Source organism: Crocodylus porosus, unplaced genomic scaffold (genome assembly GCF_001723895.1).
Source record: "Crocodylus porosus isolate Cpor-Errol unplaced genomic scaffold, CroPor_comp1, whole genome shotgun sequence".
NCBI classification, from domain to species: Eukaryota; Metazoa; Chordata; order Crocodylia; family Crocodylidae; genus Crocodylus; species Crocodylus porosus.
The window spans coordinates 55,584,030-55,604,708 of record NW_017728951.1 but is presented as its reverse complement, the minus strand read 5'-3'; the positions used below and the strand labels follow the sequence as shown (position 1 = coordinate 55,604,708).

General features: G+C 40.5%; 2 protein-coding genes across 2 annotated transcripts in view; one reads left to right on the top strand and one right to left on the bottom strand.

Annotated features, from left to right (window-relative positions):
- BMPR1A (bone morphogenetic protein receptor type 1A) overlaps positions 1-8,396 on the top strand; it is an 88,495-nt gene extending 80,099 nt beyond the window's left edge. The window contains exons 10-12 of the mRNA XM_019555699.1: positions 372-547; positions 3,013-3,143; positions 4,404-8,396. Coding sequence (XP_019411244.1) covers positions 372-547; positions 3,013-3,143; positions 4,404-4,529 — 433 coding nt within the window. The 3' untranslated portion in view covers positions 4,530-8,396. The remainder of the gene's footprint in view (positions 1-371; positions 548-3,012; positions 3,144-4,403) is intronic.
- The window catches only part of MMRN2 (multimerin 2), a 59,522-nt gene continuing 47,166 nt past the window's right edge, over positions 8,324-20,679 (bottom strand). Inside the window, exons 4-7 of the mRNA XM_019555698.1 lie at positions 19,824-19,895; positions 18,655-18,825; positions 14,952-16,865; positions 8,324-12,077 (exon numbers count right to left, since the gene is read on the bottom strand). Of these exons, the coding sequence (XP_019411243.1) occupies positions 11,689-12,077; positions 14,952-16,865; positions 18,655-18,825; positions 19,824-19,895 (2,546 nt within the window). The 3' untranslated portion in view covers positions 8,324-11,688. The remainder of the gene's footprint in view (positions 12,078-14,951; positions 16,866-18,654; positions 18,826-19,823; positions 19,896-20,679) is intronic.

The window sequence follows — 20,679 nt, the reverse complement described above, 5'->3', positions numbered from 1 at the left end:
GGAGCCCATCCCATCCCAGCATGTCTCTCATCACGATGTGCCGGTCATGGCTGAGGAAGCCAAAGCCCACCTCGAAGCACCATTCCTGTAGCCTCCAGTTGGTCTACATGTTAATATGTACATGTGTGTGGTGGGGGGACAGGGTTTGGTTGTCTTTGCAAAACAATAATACAAATCCTTATTCTGGTTATTTATAATTGTTTTCTATTTAGTCTGTTTCAAGGAAGCATACTACTGTAAGACGGTGCTATTAAAAGGAAGAAACACTATAAGTACCAATTTGACAATAGCTTCTTTCTGTATCATGTGGGATATTGCATCAGTTTTTTTACTGCTCCACAACTCATTTAACTTCTGTTATTTATACATAGTGATACAAATGAAGTTGATGTCCCTTTGAATACTAGAGTGGGAACAAAACGTTACATGGCCCCAGAAGTCCTAGATGAAAGCCTGAATAAAAATCACTTCCAACCGTACATCATGGCTGACATCTATAGTTTTGGCTTAATCATTTGGGAAATGGCTCGGCGTTGTGTCACAGGAGGTATGTTTTTAAATCTTCTATTTCGGAATGATCTGTGTAACCAAAGTTTCAGTAGATTCACCCAATGACTGGTGTTCAAGAACTAAACCTCTACTTGGGATGAAAAATTCCTGCAGTTTTCACCTGAATTTTATAAACTTTATCATTAAAGAATCAACAGCTTTAACATTTAAAGACATGTCCATTAGCCTAAGGCAGTGGTGATTAAGCTTTTGGCCCTGCAGGCCAAGTGAGCAGCATGGGGACAAACTGGGCTGAATCAAGCTCCGCATGCTGGGATTGGGTCTTGGGGTCTGGCCCCACCACTTCCAGCCCCACACACCAGGACTAGCACAAGGCCTGGAGCTCCCCACAAGTCTAGAACTTTGGTCAGATTTCTGGCTCCATGGGCCCTGCAGGGCAGATAATAATCCTGAGCAAAACGCTAGTATTCGCTTTGGATTCATTCGATTTGGAGGACAGTGATTTGATTTGGTGATTCATATCACTGTCCCGAATTGATACGGCCGAATCTGAATCAAACAGGCCCCATCTCCTGCCTGCTCTCCCAGCCTTGTCAATGGCTGCCCCAGCATCCCAGCTCTTTTTTAAAAAAAAAAAAAAGCTCCATACTCACTACCTGCTGCCCCACACTGCCCCATGCTGCTTGTGGGGCTCTGCCACAAGTCCCCATTCTCCACCTGCTCTCCCACCCTGCCATGGCTGCCCTGCTCAGCCCCAGCTCCTGGTTCTCTTAAAAAAACAAACAAACAAAAAAAATCCCAAACTCACTGGCTCCTGCCAGGTTTGGGGGGGGGAAATCCCCACTACACCCCACTGCCCCATGCTTTGTGGGGGGCTCTGCCACAAGCCCCAGAAGCCCTCAGGCTGCTGCAGCAGCTGGTGAGTTCAGGGCTTTTTGTTTGTTTGTTTGTTTTTTTAAGAACCGGGAGCCGGAGTCAGGCAGGGCAGCCATTGACGTGGCTCGGAGAGCGGTCGGGGGTGCTCAGGGGGTCTGAGGAAGCAGACAAGGCGTGGTGGAGGTAGGGGTCTCCCCCTTTCCTGTAGCTTTTCCCCTCCCCCCTTCTGCCCCCTACTTACCGGCATGGAGTCTGGGTCCAGCTCCCTGCGGCAGTGATGAGTGTGGTCTGTCTGAATCTCCGAAGCGCTCCAGATCTTTTCTGAATTGATTCAGAGAGCTTCGAATTGATTTGGACCTTTTTATTGGTCTCCTGATTTGGTTCAGAGATTCGGCCACCGAATTGGACCAAATCTCCGAATCAAATCAACAGCCAAAGCTTCGCACAACCCTAGCAGATAACAGCGCTGAGGCCAGATCTGGCCTGTGGTGAGCATCTCTGCCTGAAGGTATATGTAAACACTGATACCTGCCTTCCATCAGCTGTACTACTTTTACACAAGTCAGTGTCCACAGTCTTGTGTTCTCTTTTTCTCTTCCCTTTGGTCTCTTACAGCTCTTCTTTGTTTTATAATCAGTGTCAAACTTCTATGGTTCTTTGTCTCTGTTGTACCTGCTTTAGGATTCACGACTCTGCATAATACAAGGCTCACTATCTTCTACCCACCTATGCTTTTAGATTTTGAATTCATTCCAAATTTGTTCTCAACTGTTAGCTCAAAAGTTGCTGTCTCCTTTAGTATTTAAAAAGGCATCTCAAAATTTCTACATTGAAGGTGAGAAGGTTCTTTTTCAGCAAATTCCAGGAACTTCCACTTGAATTTTCAAACAATGCACCAGTTGTCTGAATTGTTTACTTGCAACATTATGAGTTACCCGTCTTCTTAACAGGTTTTTTAAGTATAAATAAGGGCCTCTTGCCCCTTTTAAACCACCTTTATTTGTTTCTCTCAATTTTCTTTCTCCTTTCCTATAATGAATGCATATAGGACCCTTTTCTTCATTGTTTTTAGAACCTGCTTTCCCTTTTTCTCTGCTCTGGTGCCACCTTAGTTTATTTATTTTCCTTTTGTTTCCACTTCTCCCAGGTTCTCAGTCTTTCTCTTCAGAAATTTATAACATCCTAATTTAGATTTCAGTCTTCTTCAGGACCACAGTTCTTTCCTTTGTTTTCTGAAGTATGCTAGTTGGCTGTGATAAAGCAGATGGAAATGAGAGGATTCATGGGAATTGCAGAAACAATTGGATTTGCATGTAACATTCTCTTGGTGCAGGGAAAGTTATACATATAACAGACTGGATAGAGATGAATTCTGCACTACACATTTAGTTCAGAGGGAGTACAGGTAATAAATTCAGATTCTAGTCCTTAATGCCCATTGTCAACTGTAAATTTTCAGCAAATGTTACCTTGAGTTTTTTGGTTTCTGTTTGATCAGTCCAAGAACCAGAGGTTACTGTGTTCAATTTGTTCTTCTGCTGTTGGTTAAGGAATTTTGTTAGTAGCAGATTTCTGGATTTGGTTTGTTTTTTCATGTGTTTCCTTCATCTTTTGTACTTATTGCAGGTATTGTTGAAGAGTACCAGCTGCCATATTATGACATGGTGCCGAATGATCCATCCTATGAGGATATGAGAGAGGTGGTCTGTGTCAAGCGACTACGCCCAATAGTATCTAATAGGTGGAATAGCGATGAAGTAAGCATGCTGAGATGAAAAATGGGAGGGAGAAATTTATCAGTAGCCCATAACTTTTTCAGTCTGTCCTCAAAGCTTGCTCACGCTGAAGTAGTATAGGCAGCACAGTCCTGTCTTTTGACATTTGAGATTTCTCTGGGCACAATAAAAAGGCTAATGTTTGAAATCAGCTGTAAATTCTCTACACATCTACCTCTGGGAGAGAAGGAAAAGCAGCATTTCAGGATCCATACACATATGCTTTACTTCAGAGTAGACTAATTAGCTCCTCAGTAGAGCGTCACCATCTACACATGTGCCAGTATTAGGGCACAGTAAATTAACACCACTGTAATTAATTAATAGTGACTCTTTAACACCATTGTAATTAATAGTCACAATTACTCTTATGGTAGAGTAATTTAATGCACTGAAGCGCATGTGTAGAAAGACTGGGCGTAAATTGTGCCTGGTCAGCCCAGCCAGCTGAGACACATGAGCTCAAATTGCTGCTATCCCAGGCACACGTGTAGACGCTGCACCCGAGAGCAGTTTCCTTCGGCTCAGACAGCTTCAGTGTTTATTGTGTCATATTCATTGCACATGTAGATTCACCCAGTCTTACTATTGGCCTCTCTAAACTAGATCTCACACTTATATACCAGAATATTTTTTTGTGTTTTGAATAAAGCTGTGCAGCACATGTCACTTTAATTTATCAGAATCAGTTTCAGTACTTCTGGCATGTCATCATGTCAAACTGGGTGCATTATGGAATGAGAACTGCTGCTGGGAGAAGTAGAGGGGTTTAAATAGATCTCACAAGCAGGGTTGGCAGGTATTTTCTATACAAAAGGGAGGATCTTTCTTTTGAGTGCCATTCTTTTTCCTTTTTTCTTCTTGCCCATCACAAAATGTCTTCTCCTCAGCACTCCCCCTGATGAGACGCACTGAATTTACCAGTTTTCCCCAGCATGGTACTTTATTATTTGGCATCTTGATGTCAGCCTGACTCACTGAATATTGATAATCCTTCTCTGCTCTTAAATTCAGGGAGTGCATTGAAAAGAACCTTGAGTCCATTCAGTGTTGGAAATGCAAATTGTATTTTTTCGTCAGGGGAGTGGTTGTTAAAGGATATTGTCCTTGCATTGCTAGACTTTTGGCCTGCTAGCTTAACCATTGCCTTCCTTAAATGCATACCATTAATGAACTATCAGCCAAGGCTATGCTTTACTGTGGATTAAGTGTTTATAACAATGTTCCTTTGCACTTTTTCAGTGTTTAAGAGCGATACTGAAGTTAATGTCTGAATGCTGGGCCCACAATCCTGCTTCTAGACTTACAGCCCTAAGGATCAAGAAGACGCTTGCAAAGATGGTGGAATCACAAGATGTAAAGATTTGACAGAGTAACATGGTTACTCAGGAGCAGAGTTGGACTCCTAGAACTCTTCACCTAAACAAGGGTGGGATCGAAGTGGGAAGAGGAGTCAGCTGAGATTCAGTCCATTTCCTCACCGCACTTTTACAGGCTGCTAATTACATCTTTCAGAACTTTGAAGATGATGATGTTGAGAGCCTCTGTATGCCACATGCTATGTATTTGGACAGCCCTGTTTTAAGTATACATTTTGTTCTTGTTTTGAGCTGCATTGAGACTTCAGTCACAGTGAATTTCCATTAAAACTCTGGGTACTGAATTGCATGTTCAGATTTCAGTGCTTTCTGTGAAAGCCTTAAGAAGCTAAATGGATTCAACAGAGATGGAGAAATATAAGCTTTTTGCCTTCTACCTGATGGAATCTAGTCAATTCATACCAAGTTTTAATTCAATAGCATGTAGGTTATGAATCTATTTGGGATACTATTCAATTTAACAGTTCCTTATGCCTTTTCTTGTTTGTGTGTGCCAGGATTCTTCTGCTGCCATTTGGAATACATAGGAAACCATTTAAATTTACAGGAAGGGCTGTATAATATTCCATGATTCTACAATTGCAGAATTTGCCACTTAGTTCATCCCTTGCCATTGAAATGTACTCAACTGCTTCAGTTTTCAGTTTAATATAACTAAAATGTATTTCTTTTTTTTGGTTGCAAAGGGAACCTGAAAAATGTGAATTGAATATAAAGCAGTGCCCACCTGAATATGCAAATAGTCTGAAACAACACCAATTACAGCACAGGTAACTTTGCTTGTCATCTCACTTGAGGCTCAGTAGACTCCATGACTATATGACTGTGGAATTTGGCATTTTTTCACAATACTACATATGTCAGCATTTTAGTGTGGAAGTCTCCACAGCCAGCCCACTGACAATTCTGTTTTGCCTCCCTAACCTGCTGGGACCTGTCCATAGCTGCTGCATACTCTGTACTTTTCCCCATAAAGGGCAAGTGAATTGTATTTCAATTCATGCTCCCTAACTGTTACAAAGAACCAGGCAGAAGGGAAGTTCTGAGGGTTAGAACCAAATCAGATGAGCAGCAAGAAGAGAAAGGTAGCCAGACATACAAGTTGGACAACCAGGGCATCTGGAGGCTAGAGTGGCACTCGAGCATGGAGAGCAAGATGATGGATGAACTGCTTAAACTGATCAGCGTGGGTAGGTCAAAGAAAGGGAATCCTGAGCTGGATTGTCCGGCTGTACTTTTTACTAATTACTAGCAAGATGATGAACTGCTGTTCATAGAGCTGAGTTGCCTAGAGAACACACAGGGAAAAAACAATCAGAGATAGACATGGAGCAGTTGTAAAATAATGAGTATTTTAAATATGAGTTCTCATTATGTGTGGGAGGTGCGGCTGGGAAAGGCTTGGTGGAGACAGGTTAAATTAATAATGCTGCAGAATTTGGCCTCACTTTGCTATGGAGTACACATGGCTCTGCTTATGATTCTCCAATAAAGTGATAGCTGATCACACCTGGTCACATGAAAGCTGCTTCGTTCATACAAAATTAGTTGTGTTTCCCTCTTTTCACTATTGTTCAGACAAGCTGGAGCAAGAGGCCAAAAAAGAAAACAGCTGCTGTAAAACTAAGTCACTGGTTATATACCATTAAATTCATTACTGCTAGTTTGCAGTCAGAAAGCACCACCACAGGTTGACAGCTCCCATGCCATGAATCTTCTGAAGAATGAGCACACAGTATTGAAACAGACCTATTTGATGATAATTTAAGTGCCTGTAAGATGTACTGTAAGCCTTGTACTAGATAACTTTAAAAAGGGAAGTTATTTATATAGTGTGAATTGTGCTTTATTTAAAACATAAAGTCTTAGGTACACGTAAACAAGCATGCACATACATACACACACACACACAGATTTGAAGGAAAAGTTGAGAATAAAGTTGAAATTGATCAAAAGAAATTTCAGATTAAGATTTTTTACTTTGGTAAAATACATATATGGAGGTTGCTTTAAAGATCTGTTTAAATTTCCTTTGGAAGTACAGCTAATAGAAAACTTAGCTTAATGCAAAACCAATGTGATTTGTTAACAATTGCAAATAAACTTCTAACATGGTTTCTTTTTCACTTTGTTCCATAGTTTGCAAAAAGTAAATTGTCAGGCAAAAGATTGCAGTATTTTTTATTTTCTATTGTGATGTACAGACTTTATTTAACAGTGCTACATATTCTATAGAAAGCTAGTTAGTTATCTCAAGGGACATTTATTTTTTAAAATAAAGTCATTACTTTTCTTCAGTAATGCCTTTAAGTATTAATATGTATTCTGGCTGAACAATTCATGGGTGCATCAAGTATGATTTAACTTATTTAAACACAGCAAGTGAGAGACAACATCGTGCCACAATTCTCATGACAAAGGGCTTTTTAAATAAGGTTTTTCCGTCCACTGCCAAAGCATATATCATGAGACTAATTATTAAGCATGTCTTTGCGCATAAATTTTGCACGGGTAGTTGGAAAATACTTGGCATGAGCCAAGATGTCATTAGTAAGGAATAAGCTTGTTTTGATTTGTTTTTTTATTAGTAGTATCGTTCTAGGGTTTTTAACAGTAAAAAGGAAAACCTTTATACACATCCCACTAGCTTACTTTCTCACAATAATGGAGGTGTTTTCTTAATTTAATCTATTTCTCAGAACGTTCGTATTTTTTCTCATAAAGTGCCATGTGAATTGGACAGCTGTATTAGCTGTGACTTGTGCTAAAATTTTAATCTTGATTTTGTTTTCTTTCTCAAATCTTCAAGACTGTTGGCAGTAGGCTGAATAAAACAAAGGGCATGTAAAAATGTGACACCATTTTCAGTTATTCCATGGTTTTCCCTTCTATTTAGTGCTTACTAGTTTGTAAGACAAAAAGTTGGTGTTACTGGATAAATAAACCTTAAAACTTAAGAATTTACGAATTCACTTTTAAATAAAGGAAATGGGCTGAGCTGGGTTGTGGAGAGAGAGGACCCTTAGCCAAGATTACCTTAAAATATATATGTATATGTATATATATGTATGCCTAAGGTTAGGTTCCAAAGTCTGTGTTTACACCCCCAATAACCAACCGGCCTGATGCTGAAGATTGCTGAGCATGCAGCAACTTTTATTGGCTTACATGGGAGCTGCTAGTTGTACAGTACATCTGAATATCTGTTGGCTCCGGTTCTGTTTGAGCCCTGAAGCCCACAAGTAGGTTCCATGCAAAGAACTTAATAATTTTAGGCACCTGGGTTTTTGGGGGTTTTTTAATTTAATCTTCATGAACTTATAAATAATAAATATTGCTAAGTATACTCAGTGCAGACTTTTAAACCAAGTTGTTGCCTTATTCAATGTTGTAAGAATTCCAAAGACTTAAATCCATAAACACACTGTTATTTTAGTGTGTGATCATAATATTTTGTTGGTAAGGCTTACATTTGTGAGCATTTGTTATCTAATAAAAAATCTTTGCAAATGTCTTGTAATGTGTGAAACGTCCTGTGAATATCTATTTTGTGCCTTGAAAGCCATTGAACAACTTCATATGGAGAGCCGTTTAGCTTGTTCCATGTTAGATGAAAAATAGCTTGAAGCTTTAATAATAAGTCTGGCCACTATATTCAGGGGAGGGAAATAGCATTTGCACTTCTGGTTAACCTGTAAATCCCTGAAGCAATGAGCAGACCCAAAGTGTAAATGCAAGCACACATTGATTGTACTGGGTTTACCTTTATTTTTTTTCCTTTTAAAAAAAACAGTACCCTTAAGTTAAGCAACATGCAACTCCCTTCAGCTTCTAAGCAGCTTTCAAGGTAAAAGTTAAAAAAAAGTAGAGACTTTGCTCATTTCCCAAGATTCTTAATGTTCCAGAATAATCCTAGAATCAAATTTTAGATCTGCATCTAAATGACCATTTGAATGTGCTATGAGGCTAATTCTTAAGATACAACTTTGCTGTCTTGCCTTTACACACTCTAATTTTAAAGTTAATTTAAGAGACAAATCACGTCAAGAACAAAAATATTAAATTAAACTTTACAGCCTTTTTTGGTTACTGTAATAATGTTTAAAGGGAATTATTTATCTTTGATTTTGGTCAAGTAGATGTTTTTTTAGCAGTTTTCTGTTCTTGTGACTGGTTCTGAAAGAAATCAGATAACCCAACCCTGCTCCCCACTTTAAACCCTATGTCAGGGTGAAATTTAAAATGAAATACAGTGCTAAGTGATACAGAGCTTTTTAGAGTCAAGGTTTATCAGCCTCAGTTTACTAGTTATGACAAAGGTAGAATGAACACCATTTTTACTTTAATTGTTCAATAAAACACTTGCAACTGTTGCCTTGTCCTACATTACCTTTAAATGCAGTTATAGAATCCCCATAAAGTGGTGACATTTATGCTCCAATATACCCATGCTCAACATGAAATGTACTATATTGTATACAAAAAAGAATAACATTGTAGTTAACCTAGAGAAGATGTAAATAAAATACAAAAGAAGGGTAAAAACAAGCAGAATGCTGGCACTTGTGTTTATGTCAGAAGTGTAGAATAATCTTTTAAAATGTAACACGCTAATGTATTTTGTACAGCATCTGATTTAAAAGGTGCCTTATTCAGTTTACCATGAATTGCTTTGTTCTGTACACAGAGTATGTCCAATGTATCATTTTTAAGTAAATAACCTTATTTTAGTACACGCTAGTAATGTGTTTTGTATTACTATCAGATTTGTCATATAAATGCATGATTCCTTAGAAATTATAATACCTAACCAAATACTTCCTTACTTCAGTATTTTTGTACTTGTATTTGGTTAACTATGCAAAATTCTTATGTAAGTTAATACTGGTAATGAATTGTTTTAATCTTTCTTAGTGATGCTACAAGTCATTTGGTCTACTGTACCCAATATGACACCTTATCACCATAATGCTGGGGATAGAAGTAAAATGACCAGGCTTTCTTGCACCCTTCTCTTTCCCCCTTACTTGGGAGGAAGGCAAAAGGCCAGCTTTGAATAAACTAAAATTTGATGCCTAGGTAAGTCTACCATATCTTGATTTAGTATACCATAGGGTTTGCTGTACTGAATTAAGACTGCCCATTTTCCAGTGACTATGAATGCAAACAGGGCACAATATACCTAAACAGAAGTACAGTGCTGGTCAGAATACTACCCTACTTTCTTTGTCTAGCTAATTTCCTTATACTTTGACATAAGTAGAATGACATACTACTAGAAGAGGATTTCTTAATTTAGACTACAAATTAGCATGAATTAGCATGTTTACATCAGTGAGTGGCATTCTCTATAATTGTCTCATTACCTCACACAGGAAAAGTAAGGTACGATTATGCACTGATATCTTTGTTACAGAGAGATCTTTTATGTATACATTGGTTATAAGGGTAAAGGTTTGTGTGATATCTGAACTTCACACAAAATGTGGTACTGAAAATAGAAGTGGTAAATTCGTTATAAAGTGTATAACAGTAAACTCTTGCTCTAAGAGCATCAGAGAGATATGTGAGACAAGAATTCTTATAGGTAATATAATTTATTAAACCAACTGCATCATTGGGCTAGACATAGGCAAGCTTTTGGGTATCACAATACCTTCTCTCAGAATCTGAATGGTTCAATCAATAAAATCCAAACTTGGTTGAAATCGGTGTCAAAGCTCTCGTTTGACTTTGAGATAAGGCTTTTTACTCCATACCCTCACTTAATTTCTCTTCCTCCAGTTACCAAGTAACTCTTCATCACTGAAGACAACCTAATACTGTAGTACGTACCTGCAAAGCAAAGGATTCATTATGGCGAGTTTCAGTATGATGTTACGTGGCACCTATAGGGTTTGTTAATAATTCTGTAGCTTAATGTCCACAACTACAGCAACTGAAGTTAATCACTAAAATAGTTTTCTATGGCTGCTGGTAGATGTTAATTGAGTCATATGATTGGAATGTGATGAATTTTATGCTAGATTCCCAAGATCACGTATCCTGCCATGCCATGTGTACATGGCAAGATGCTTGATTTTTGGGAGCCTGCATAAAATTACATCTCAATCATGCGACTGCCAGGATTTTTAAGTTCTGGAACAGCAGGAACCTGGTATCTGGGAGAGGCTGTCCAGGGCTGTTCTGCCAGGACCCCAGGACCTTTAAAAACTATGCAGACAGCCCAGCTGCACTTGCCACCCTTTGGACATGCCAGTCTGCCACATGTTCAAATTACATTGTTATACAAACCAGGTATAAAGATGTTCCACATTACTAAATATGGTTTACAGTGAAATGTGTCGTTCACATTTAACTCATGTGGAACATGTATGTGGCTGGTTTGGTACTTTGATGTCATAAATGTCCTGCATGTTGCTATTTGCTGTGTGATAAAGTATTAATTGCATGATTAATATAATGCCTGTCAAGGCAGATTTTAAAAATCTGATCGGCCTAAAATCAAAATGTTTCACAGAAATGTATCTGCTTCTTTGCAAAGGTTGACAAAAACCCCAGTCTTGCAGCTACTCAACAGTGTACTTAACTCAAAGCCTGGGCTGTGCCCTATTGGATTGCATCTGCTTAAATCCTGTGCTGGATTGGGATAACTGACAGTTGTTAGAACTACAGTCTGGGTCAGCAGTGGCATGCAGAGACTGAACAGACACTGAAGATGGTTCCCGCTTCTTATTTCCAACTGATAAACTGCATCAAAAGTAGCTAAAGCTGTATAGTTCCCTAATGCAACTTTCCCCTGGGAGCATTTGCTGGTGTTACTGCAGAGACGTTACTTGGTGGTAGTGTGCAAGGCAATGCTTGGGTGTGGTCCTCACCCTGAAAGCATTTCTGAATGCTTGAACTGAAACATTCCAAACCCAAAGCATTAGGTCATCATGCAGAAGGAACTTAATAGCCCATTGTTCTTCTTAAGCAACTAATCAAAAGCCAAACACTTCTAGAAATAAGCTTGGAGGTGAATCTAGGATAACGCTAGGTTTGAATATACAGTACAACTGACATACAAAAAAAATCACCACTCAGGCAAGAGCTGATTGCTCCCTGATTTTGTAGCATCTCTTTTGATTAAAGCATGCCACCACTCTTCATGTTTTAAATATAAGAAAGCCACCCATAGTGGCTCCAGGTAAGCTCTTTTCCACTAGAGAGCCCTGCTGCAACTCAAACCACACTCTCTCCCCTTTCTTCAGCTCTGCCATGGCAAAAGTGGTCATGAAGTTTCCATTTGTTGTTTTCTTCTGACTTCTTGACAGGGTCCTCCTGTGCCCACTGCTAAACAGCAGCTCTCCAAGTGCAGGTCCTGGGCTAAATTCCACATCAACAGCAAACATGTAGACACCATTATGAGGTGCTTTGAAGTAGCCATATTCAGGGAAATAGCAGTTTCCATAATTGAGGTATGTTTCATTAAACCTCAGTGTTTTTCCCTCATCTCTTCCTCCTGAGAATCCCACATAGAAAGCCACTGATGAATCTGAAACAAAGTGGGAGAGGAACATTTAACACTCAGCAACTATTCTGCATTAGACTGGGAGTTGGGAGCTCTGACTATGCAGTGCGATGCTGGACAAGTTACTTTAAGGCTGCTTCACACTTTTCCTGTTATGTCCGTTTAGTCTACGCTCTCAGTAGTGCAGGTCCTGCCTCTTATTAAGCTTACATAGTACCAGTAATGATAGGTCTCAAGCTTTGTTGAGGCATCTAGGCACTACAGTCATAAAAAAACAACTAGCTGTGTTATCATCAGTCAACCATCTACATGTGCCGTATTGCACAGTAAGTAAACGAAAGTAAATCTGCTATTTGTATTTACAAGTAGCAAATTTACTCGCAATTAGAGCCAATACCGCACAGTAAGCATCTGCATCTGTAGACAGTGATGCCTACTGTGCAGTAATTATTTCTAAGCTCAAATAAAGCATTTTGCATCGTCATGCCCTAAATGTACAATACATAAGGAAAAGCCAAATGGAAGCCGCCAACACATCTAGTGACTGTTTATTTAGACCTCAATGCTGCTGAAATGTAACAGAAATTTCCTTATGTTAAATACTTGGCATTTAAAGAAGAATTGTCTATTTGTTTACTTGCATAAACTGGGTATGTGCTGTTTACAAAAGACATTTTCTCCATTTTGTGGTTTTGTGGGGAAATGGGGATTAAACTGATATTCCTGAAGTTATGAGCAGGGATCCTTGTTTTCTCTGTTTAAAAATCATAACTTCTCTGATAAAAATTTCAAATTCTCTGATTAAAAAACCCCAAAATCCACAATTAAAATGAAACATACATACATACATACATATATATCAGTTGAATGCAATGTTTTATTGATATATTTACCTTTTTTAAGTAATTTGAAAACTTTAAAGCCCCAATCAGTATAATTAAATACATTTTAAGTAGCTATAAATGTTGGTATTTTATTTTGCGTTTTTTATCATGGAAAATCAGAGCTCTCCCTGCCCCTTCGCTCATGAGGATGCAGGTCCAGGCCCCTCAATCCCAAGCCACAGCACCCCAGCCCTGCTGGTGTCCTGTACTCCCCACCCACAGCCCCTCCACCCCTGCCAGTGTCCCTCATTTCCCGCCCATAGCCCTCCCCCCGCCAATGCTCCTCACTCGCCACCCATAGCCCCACAGCCTTGCCGGAGTGGGACCCCCAGTTGCCAGGGCTATGGGGCCAGGGACCTGGGCCTGAAGCCTGTCCCCCCATACCCTCACAGCAGTGCTTAAGCCCCAGTTGCCACGCATGGGAGGAGGCAACTACTACAGCTGAGCAGAGTATGGAGCCTAGCTCCCCTTCCCACACAGGCAGCATAGCCAGAGTGGGCTGTCCCCGGGGGGGTGGCCCAGACAGCTCTCCACCCTGTTGCCCTCTTCCCAGTGCCTCTGTGTCCCAGTGGGCGGGACCCAGTGCAGCAGAGCAGGGCAGGGCTGGGTGGGGAAGCTCATTGCCACTGTAGCTCTGCACCACCCTGGCAAAGTGCCCCCGGCCCATCCAGGAGCAGCAAGGGGCAGAACTCCGAGCTGCTACCCCTGCTGCTGCCAGGCGGGCTGGGGGGTGCTTCATCAGGGCAGCACAGGACTTGCTATGCCAGATCTTGCCCACTGGGCTGTGGAGGCCCTGGGGGGTAGCAGGGTATAGAGCCTGAGCCCACAGTCGGCAGCCCACACCCACCTCACACACAAATCTCGGGCATAAGCCCTTCCTGGCATGCAAGCAGCAGCAGGGTGCCAGCCCCATCCCCCCATGCCCTGGACAAGAAGCCCATGGTCCTGTCCCGCTCCCTGCCTGTGTCCTGTGGCCATGCATAACCCCAGGCCCCAAGCCCCACCAACCGCCCAGGCTGGGCAGTAGCTCCAACCCCAGTCCCAGCCCTGCCCAAATCACTCTTTCCATCCCTCCCACTCTAAGGAGTACTCAATCCTTCTCCCCACCCCACCAGACTTACCTACAGAAGCTGCTCTCCAGGCTACCTGGTAGCCATGTACATGGTGGGTGTACACATGCATGTGGAGCCCCTTGCCTGACTCTCCTTCTCCCTTTCTCCCCAGCCCCTTGCAGACGGGAATTCTGCTAGCCTGCAGAGAGATCTTTGCAATAGTGGAAACCCCATGTGTTTATCTGTTAAAATGAAAAATGTGTGTTTTTCTCAGTCCACGGGAAAATCCATGGGTTCTTCCATGTCTCCACGGTAAATGGAAAACCTGGATCCCTGGTTTGAGACAGAGCAGCTAGGCAGAGCATCAATATAAGTTATAACAGCCTAATTATGTTGCCCAGGATTCAATCCTGAGTACATTTCTTCCACTATACTCTCAACTAATAGGGGAGACAGATACCAAGCCTGGAGGCCTAGCACTTTCAACCAGGCTCGGTGAAAACCAAGATATCCTGGTGTCAGAAAACCCTGCTGCACTGCAAATTAGCAATGCGACACATGGGTGCATGTGTACTGTATATAGTTTGCAGCACCTCGAATGGGTTTGAGACACCACAAACCACACGTGCACACTCATCAGGATGCACCCAGAGATTTCAAATAGGAATCCATAGTGTTAAAAGCATTCTGACCTCTTGTGATTATTCTGAGTTGCTTGCAAAAGGACAATTGTTTTTATTATTTTTCTGTAGTAAAAAAAACAACAATGGAAAATAAGAGCTGACATTTTCTGAAGGGTGCCTTGAGTCTAAAAAGGTTGAGGACCACTGACCTAAAATCTAGTTCTGCATTAATAGTTCAGATTATAGCATGTGCATCTTTCCATAGTATGTATGTATAGTATAAATACACAGCATGGATATGTTAGAACACAAGCTAACAGAGTGAGAGAAAAAGTTTACCTTTCCTTAAAAGTTCTGACTGTATTGTATTTCTTCCATTCCTCATGTGCATGTTTTCTCTGCGCTCAGTCTGCTGCCTGTCTTTCTTTCTTTGCTTATCTTGACCTTTCAACTGCTGCCTCATCTTTTTGTTCAGAAGTGACTGAATTATTGTAATATCCAGACTTATGTTTGAGGCATCTAATTCTTCATTAGTTCCAAACAGTTTTTGAAAAATCTGTAGATGTTCCTCAAATCTCTGCTTGGAGGTTGCTAAGTCTGCTCTGAGAGTCTCCATGGAAATACTAAGTGGTTCCACCAGACTTACCACCGTACGATTGCAGCAGTAATTCCTACCATCCATCCATGACTCATGCTTCTTGATCTCCCTGCTTAGGTGTTTGATATCATTTTTTAGATTCACGGTATCATTATATGCTGGACTATCCAAAATGTCATCCTTGGCAGCCTCATAGCTGGGTTCCAAATGTTCTACGTTGCCATGCTGGCTATCAACTTCCTCCAAAGTGTTCTTGATTTGCTTTCCATCTGTAGGGTGCCTAGACGAGGAGTTCTGAGCATCATGGTTATTCTCATGATTCATCTCCAGGAGATGAAGCTTCTTTATAAAGAATTCTAAAGTCATATTTTGCTCTTTGAGCTTATCTGAGTTATGGCTGAGAGCTTCTTGCAGCTGAGCTACTGGTGATATTAGAGTTGCAGGGTCTTCTTCAGACAAGATGTCCATAATTTCTTCTCCCAACAAAGCTTCTAATGCAGTTTCATGCCTCATTGCATCTTCCAAAAGAGAGTTGAAAGAACTATTGAGATACTTGATGTGGCCATGAATTTTCTCATGTCTCTTACTTAAGGACTGGACTTGTGACTCAATCTGAACCATACTATCCATCAGTTGTCTGCTTTTTTCCTGCTGAAAATTAAGAGATTCATGGATAGATAGAAAAGCAGGGGAGAGCTCAATTTCACTTCTCAAGAGTTCCAGAAAATATGTCTGTAATTGCTTTGTGTCCATTAAGTCTAACTGAGTACCATTAAGGGGATGAGAGATGTTTTTTTGAATATCTTCCAGCCTGTCAATGTCAGAAGATATTTTCTGGCATTTACATTCTTTCATATACTTTAACAGATCCCAATGGCTTTCTTGAAGATTTGAGAGCGTGTAGTTGAGCTCCAGTATCTGCCTTTCTAGTGCTTCTTTGTTCTCTTTCATAATAAGTGATTTCTCCATTAAGGAAACTGTAACATCCTCTGCTGCATGTTTAATGTCATCTTTCAACTGATTAATCCATTTTTCTAAAACAGTAATATCCTCAAAGGCCACATCTGAGTCCATGTAAAGTTCTTTCAGCTGCTTTGCATGCCCCATCAAGGTCTCATTTAGTTGCTTAATGGAGAGCTGTAGAGTGTCATCTTTAGGGCCATAGTATAAAGAAAGTTCTGTTAAGTTTCTATTCAAAGCCTCAATATCCCCTTCCAGTTTTTCTTGCTCTTGTTTCAAGTCTATCATGCTGTTATTCAAAGCTAGCAAATGGGACTGCTGTATCTTATGGTATCTCTTGAACTTCATGTCAGCATCTGCCTTGATCATGGTTAGATTGTAGTGAATGGCTGCCTGCTGCAGGTGTAGGTGATTGTCTATATCCCTTTTCAACTGTTCTACTTTCACAACATTTTCTTGAACTTTTGATTCAAACTTAGTTCCCAGTTCCTGGAACTCTCTCTTGGGCACAGTACTTTCCTGGAATCTCTCTATGCTTTTTTTGTTAGCCTCCACATCCTGGGACAGGTTTCTCACCATGGTAGAAAGATTCAGTAAGCTTTTATTGAAACTGGACCACATGGGCGTAAAATGTTCCTTTAGAAAATTCTCCACATAAGGAAGCAGCATTTGCTGAAGAAGCCGTTCATGTACTTCTGTAACAAAACATTAAACTGTAAAAAGTAAAATGTTAGGAAAAAGATCCCTACCTAAAACTAAAATGGAATATATAAATAATGTGTTTGGAAAGCATTTTAGCAGTCTGACCAGATACTATCAGGTCACTGACTAAACAATCTGCCACGCAAACCTCCATCTTATTTCCCAAAAGTTAAGCTTTCTTTAAAGTAAGAATTAAGCTTCTAAACCTTTTGACAGCAAAAACAATCTGATTTTAAATTGAACATCTCTGTAGGAATAGTCTTCCTGAGTCTTCAGACAGTTTGAAACAACATCTCTGAGAAGGATGAACTGGAAGAGTGATACCTTTGAAACCTAGGCCCCTGGTGGATGTTCAAATAATGGAGTAACTGACTATGCTGAATTTTGTGTCCCATCTCAAATGCTGTAGGATGAAGGATGTGCCAGCCTACATGCAGGCTGCAGGACAGGGCCAACACATCTGCAGCCTGGGTTTGGAATCAGGTGCTACAATCATCTGATTTGTCAGGACTGAGGATAGGCCAGCCTCCTGTCTGGGACAAATGCTACACATTTAAGGTGCCACACAAACTAGCCACAAAAATGTTCTACATTACATATAGAACTTCTTTGTGTTTGGTTTGCCATTTTATGGTGCCTTGAATTGGCTGAGCATGCGGTATTTTGCAATTTACTGTACGATTAAGAAATTAACCACATCATAAACATGACATCTGTCAAGGCCCATAAGGACATCAATTTTATAGCCATTTTAGCAAAAGCCACCATCTAGTGAAAGATTATCTTGCAGTTCTATAATACTTTCCCCTCTGATATATACCATATAACTTTGTGTGCTGAACATAAAATTCTACAGAGCACTGAAAGCAGAAAATTAGGGCTAGCATAAAATAAATGAAAAACTTATTTTCCCCCTGCAATTGTACCCTCAAGCATGTTGTGCTCTTCCACATGGGTTCTCCTAAATCAAAAGCAGCTTAACTGCATCCATATGGTACTGTAGCCAGGCTAGTTAGTCCTTCTGGAGCACCAGACAGATATGGCTATACTGCTTCCTTCTCAAAGCAACACAGCATGCAGGAAGGTGCCACATAGTGGAACAATAGGTTCACCATATGTATATACCAGATCTATAAGGTAGCTGAAATTCTCACAATACTTACAGGTAATCAACTCAGAGGTTGATCTATTTCATTGAGGAACCAAGGTTGAAGAACCCAGGGTTCGCTAGTTAGGAGGTCCAGTTCAGCAGTTATATGCATGCAACTGATTATAGGCTGATCTGAAGGGTGTGAATGGTTGCATGATGTAACATTAATCAGCCTGGCATTCAGCATAGTGTTGTGTGCACAAGTGTGTTCAAGAACCCCAAAAAAGGGAGAAAGGCAGAAGGTACAACAACAACCTCTCCCCCCTAAAAACTGCTAATAAGGTAAAAATAAGCAGGCAGCTTTACCTTATATTGCATATTACAAATTGCTTTACCTGTCAAGCCCTTTGGCAGAATCTCATTAACTTGAACTTACTACAAGTGAGAAAATTCTGAATCAAACTGCCCTGCAGCTGACACCCATGACCCACCACATGCTCCCCTTATATGTCAGAGTAAAGAGTTTGTCTCAGTAACTTCCTAAGTAGGTGCACCCACATCCATGACTAAACTGGACTCTGTCTAAGAACTGAACAGTTCTCAGAGAGTAGTAGGTTCAAGGTCATGTTTCCTTTCTGGGGGAGAGGGGAGATGAATCTACAACACTGGTACTCCAGGGGCAATCTTCTCACCTGATTTATTCTGGTCTGCTTCCAATGCCATGGTAGTAATGTTGTTCTCAAATATCCTCTGCAAGTCCCCTAAGTTGCTGATTGTTTGATGAATATCATTCTGAAGGTCCTCCAGGAGTGCTTCATGATTCTTATTTGTTTGCTTGATTTCTTCTGACTCCACTGTCGACACTAATATTAGGATTAAGGAAATCATCATTGTCATGCAGTATTTAGTAAACTACAATATAGAAACAAATCTTCTACAAAACAATGCAATGTGTGTAGCTTGTGAGTTACTCTGTGTAGTGAAAATTCTCTAATGTACATATTTGCCTGGTAGACCACAGGTGCCAGGTATTAGGCTAAATGTTGATTTCTTTGCTCACTGATGAAATATATTCTTCACCACTGAGCTATCCAGTGTCTTTATATTCAGCACTGACATATTAACAGAAGAGTTACAGCTTTCTGGTGACCTCAGAAGCTGATGAAAACCAATGTAGCACCACTGGTTTCAATGTGGGTACTTTGGTGAAAGCTTTCCATATGCCATAAATGTCTTTTGATGTCTTAGTATTTTCAAGCTTTAGGGAAGCCTGGGGAAATCTGTCTTACATAAAATCATATCTCATTTATCTGCACCTTCATTCAAAAGTCTGAAAGCTGCATTCTGGAACAGGAATGGACTTACACAATATATACATACATGAAGTTAAAGAGCAATCAGGTACTCCATACACTGTATTCTAAAATCAGGCCATATGGTTTAGTCACCTACCCATGATAGGTGGGCCAAGAAGTAGGTACCCAGTTTTGAAAAATATGGCATCTTTTGGAAAGTCTAACAGGATTCTGAGTTAAACATACAAGCTCACAAACAATAACTCTCCCATGTTTAAGGTTTGGGGAACACCTTATACAGATAAGTCTCTCTTCTCCCATCGGAATTTCTGGAGTTGTCACCCTGGTAGTGCCTATTAATGGTGGGAGATGTACACATGTAAACTTTCTTCTGTAAAAAGGAAAGGATTTCCCAAAGCAAACCGATTTACTAGATACAGATATTGTCTATAGCATATCATAGCATACAGCACCAGAAAAATCCTTCCCCCTCGTATTTACATCTGAGTTTTTTGTGAAGTTAAAAGAGATAAAAATCAATCACGGAAGTAGATTAAAAAACATACTTCGAGTTGAGAATTCTTCATCTCTTTCCAGTCCTCCTGTCTGATTGGCTGGTACTGGAACAACATTAGGATCTGCAATTGAGATGTGAGATATTTGTACATTAATGGCAAGGCTCGCTCTCCAGTCTTTTCTGACTTAATTTGGACAAGTGGCTTCTTCCCATTTTATATCTGGGGAAGTGTCAGTCCTCATTATACCGTCACAAGACAGTCAATTATGTATTTCAATTGCTCATTCATTGAGAAACAAAACCTAGAGCTGTGGTTTTCAACTAGGGCTGTGCAGAGCAGGTAATATTCAATTCGACAGCCATGTCAAATATTAAACAGGGTCCTGCTTCAATTTGCCATCTGCTTCGAGTCGAAGTGGGTCCACTTCACTCAAGGTCGAAGCTCAGTTGAATATTTGAGCTGCTTCAACTTCCCCATAGGCTATAATGAATATAATGAAGCAGGCTATAACTTTGGCATTTCTTGTCTGATCTTGATGAAACGTGCAGGAATGGTAGCTCCTGAGAGCAAACCACCTGTAACTTCTACATGCAAAGCCGCAGGGAGCTCAAACTTGCAGGAGTGGTAGCTCCTGAGGAGCCCACAATGCGTGCCAACTTTCAACAAGGTAGGTTCAGGGAGTTCGGAGAAACAGCACCCCAAATTATTGAGAGAAAATCTCCTGTGACTTCTATGTGGAAAGCCACAGGGAGCTCAAAACTGCAGGCTTGCTAGTCCCTGAGGAGCCCACAAAGCCTGTCAACTTTCACGGTGATAGGTGCAGGGGTTTGGGGGAAACTGCACCTTAAGCTGCTGACATACACAACCCGTGATCCAGATGGAGCGAGGAGGGCAGCATTCAATC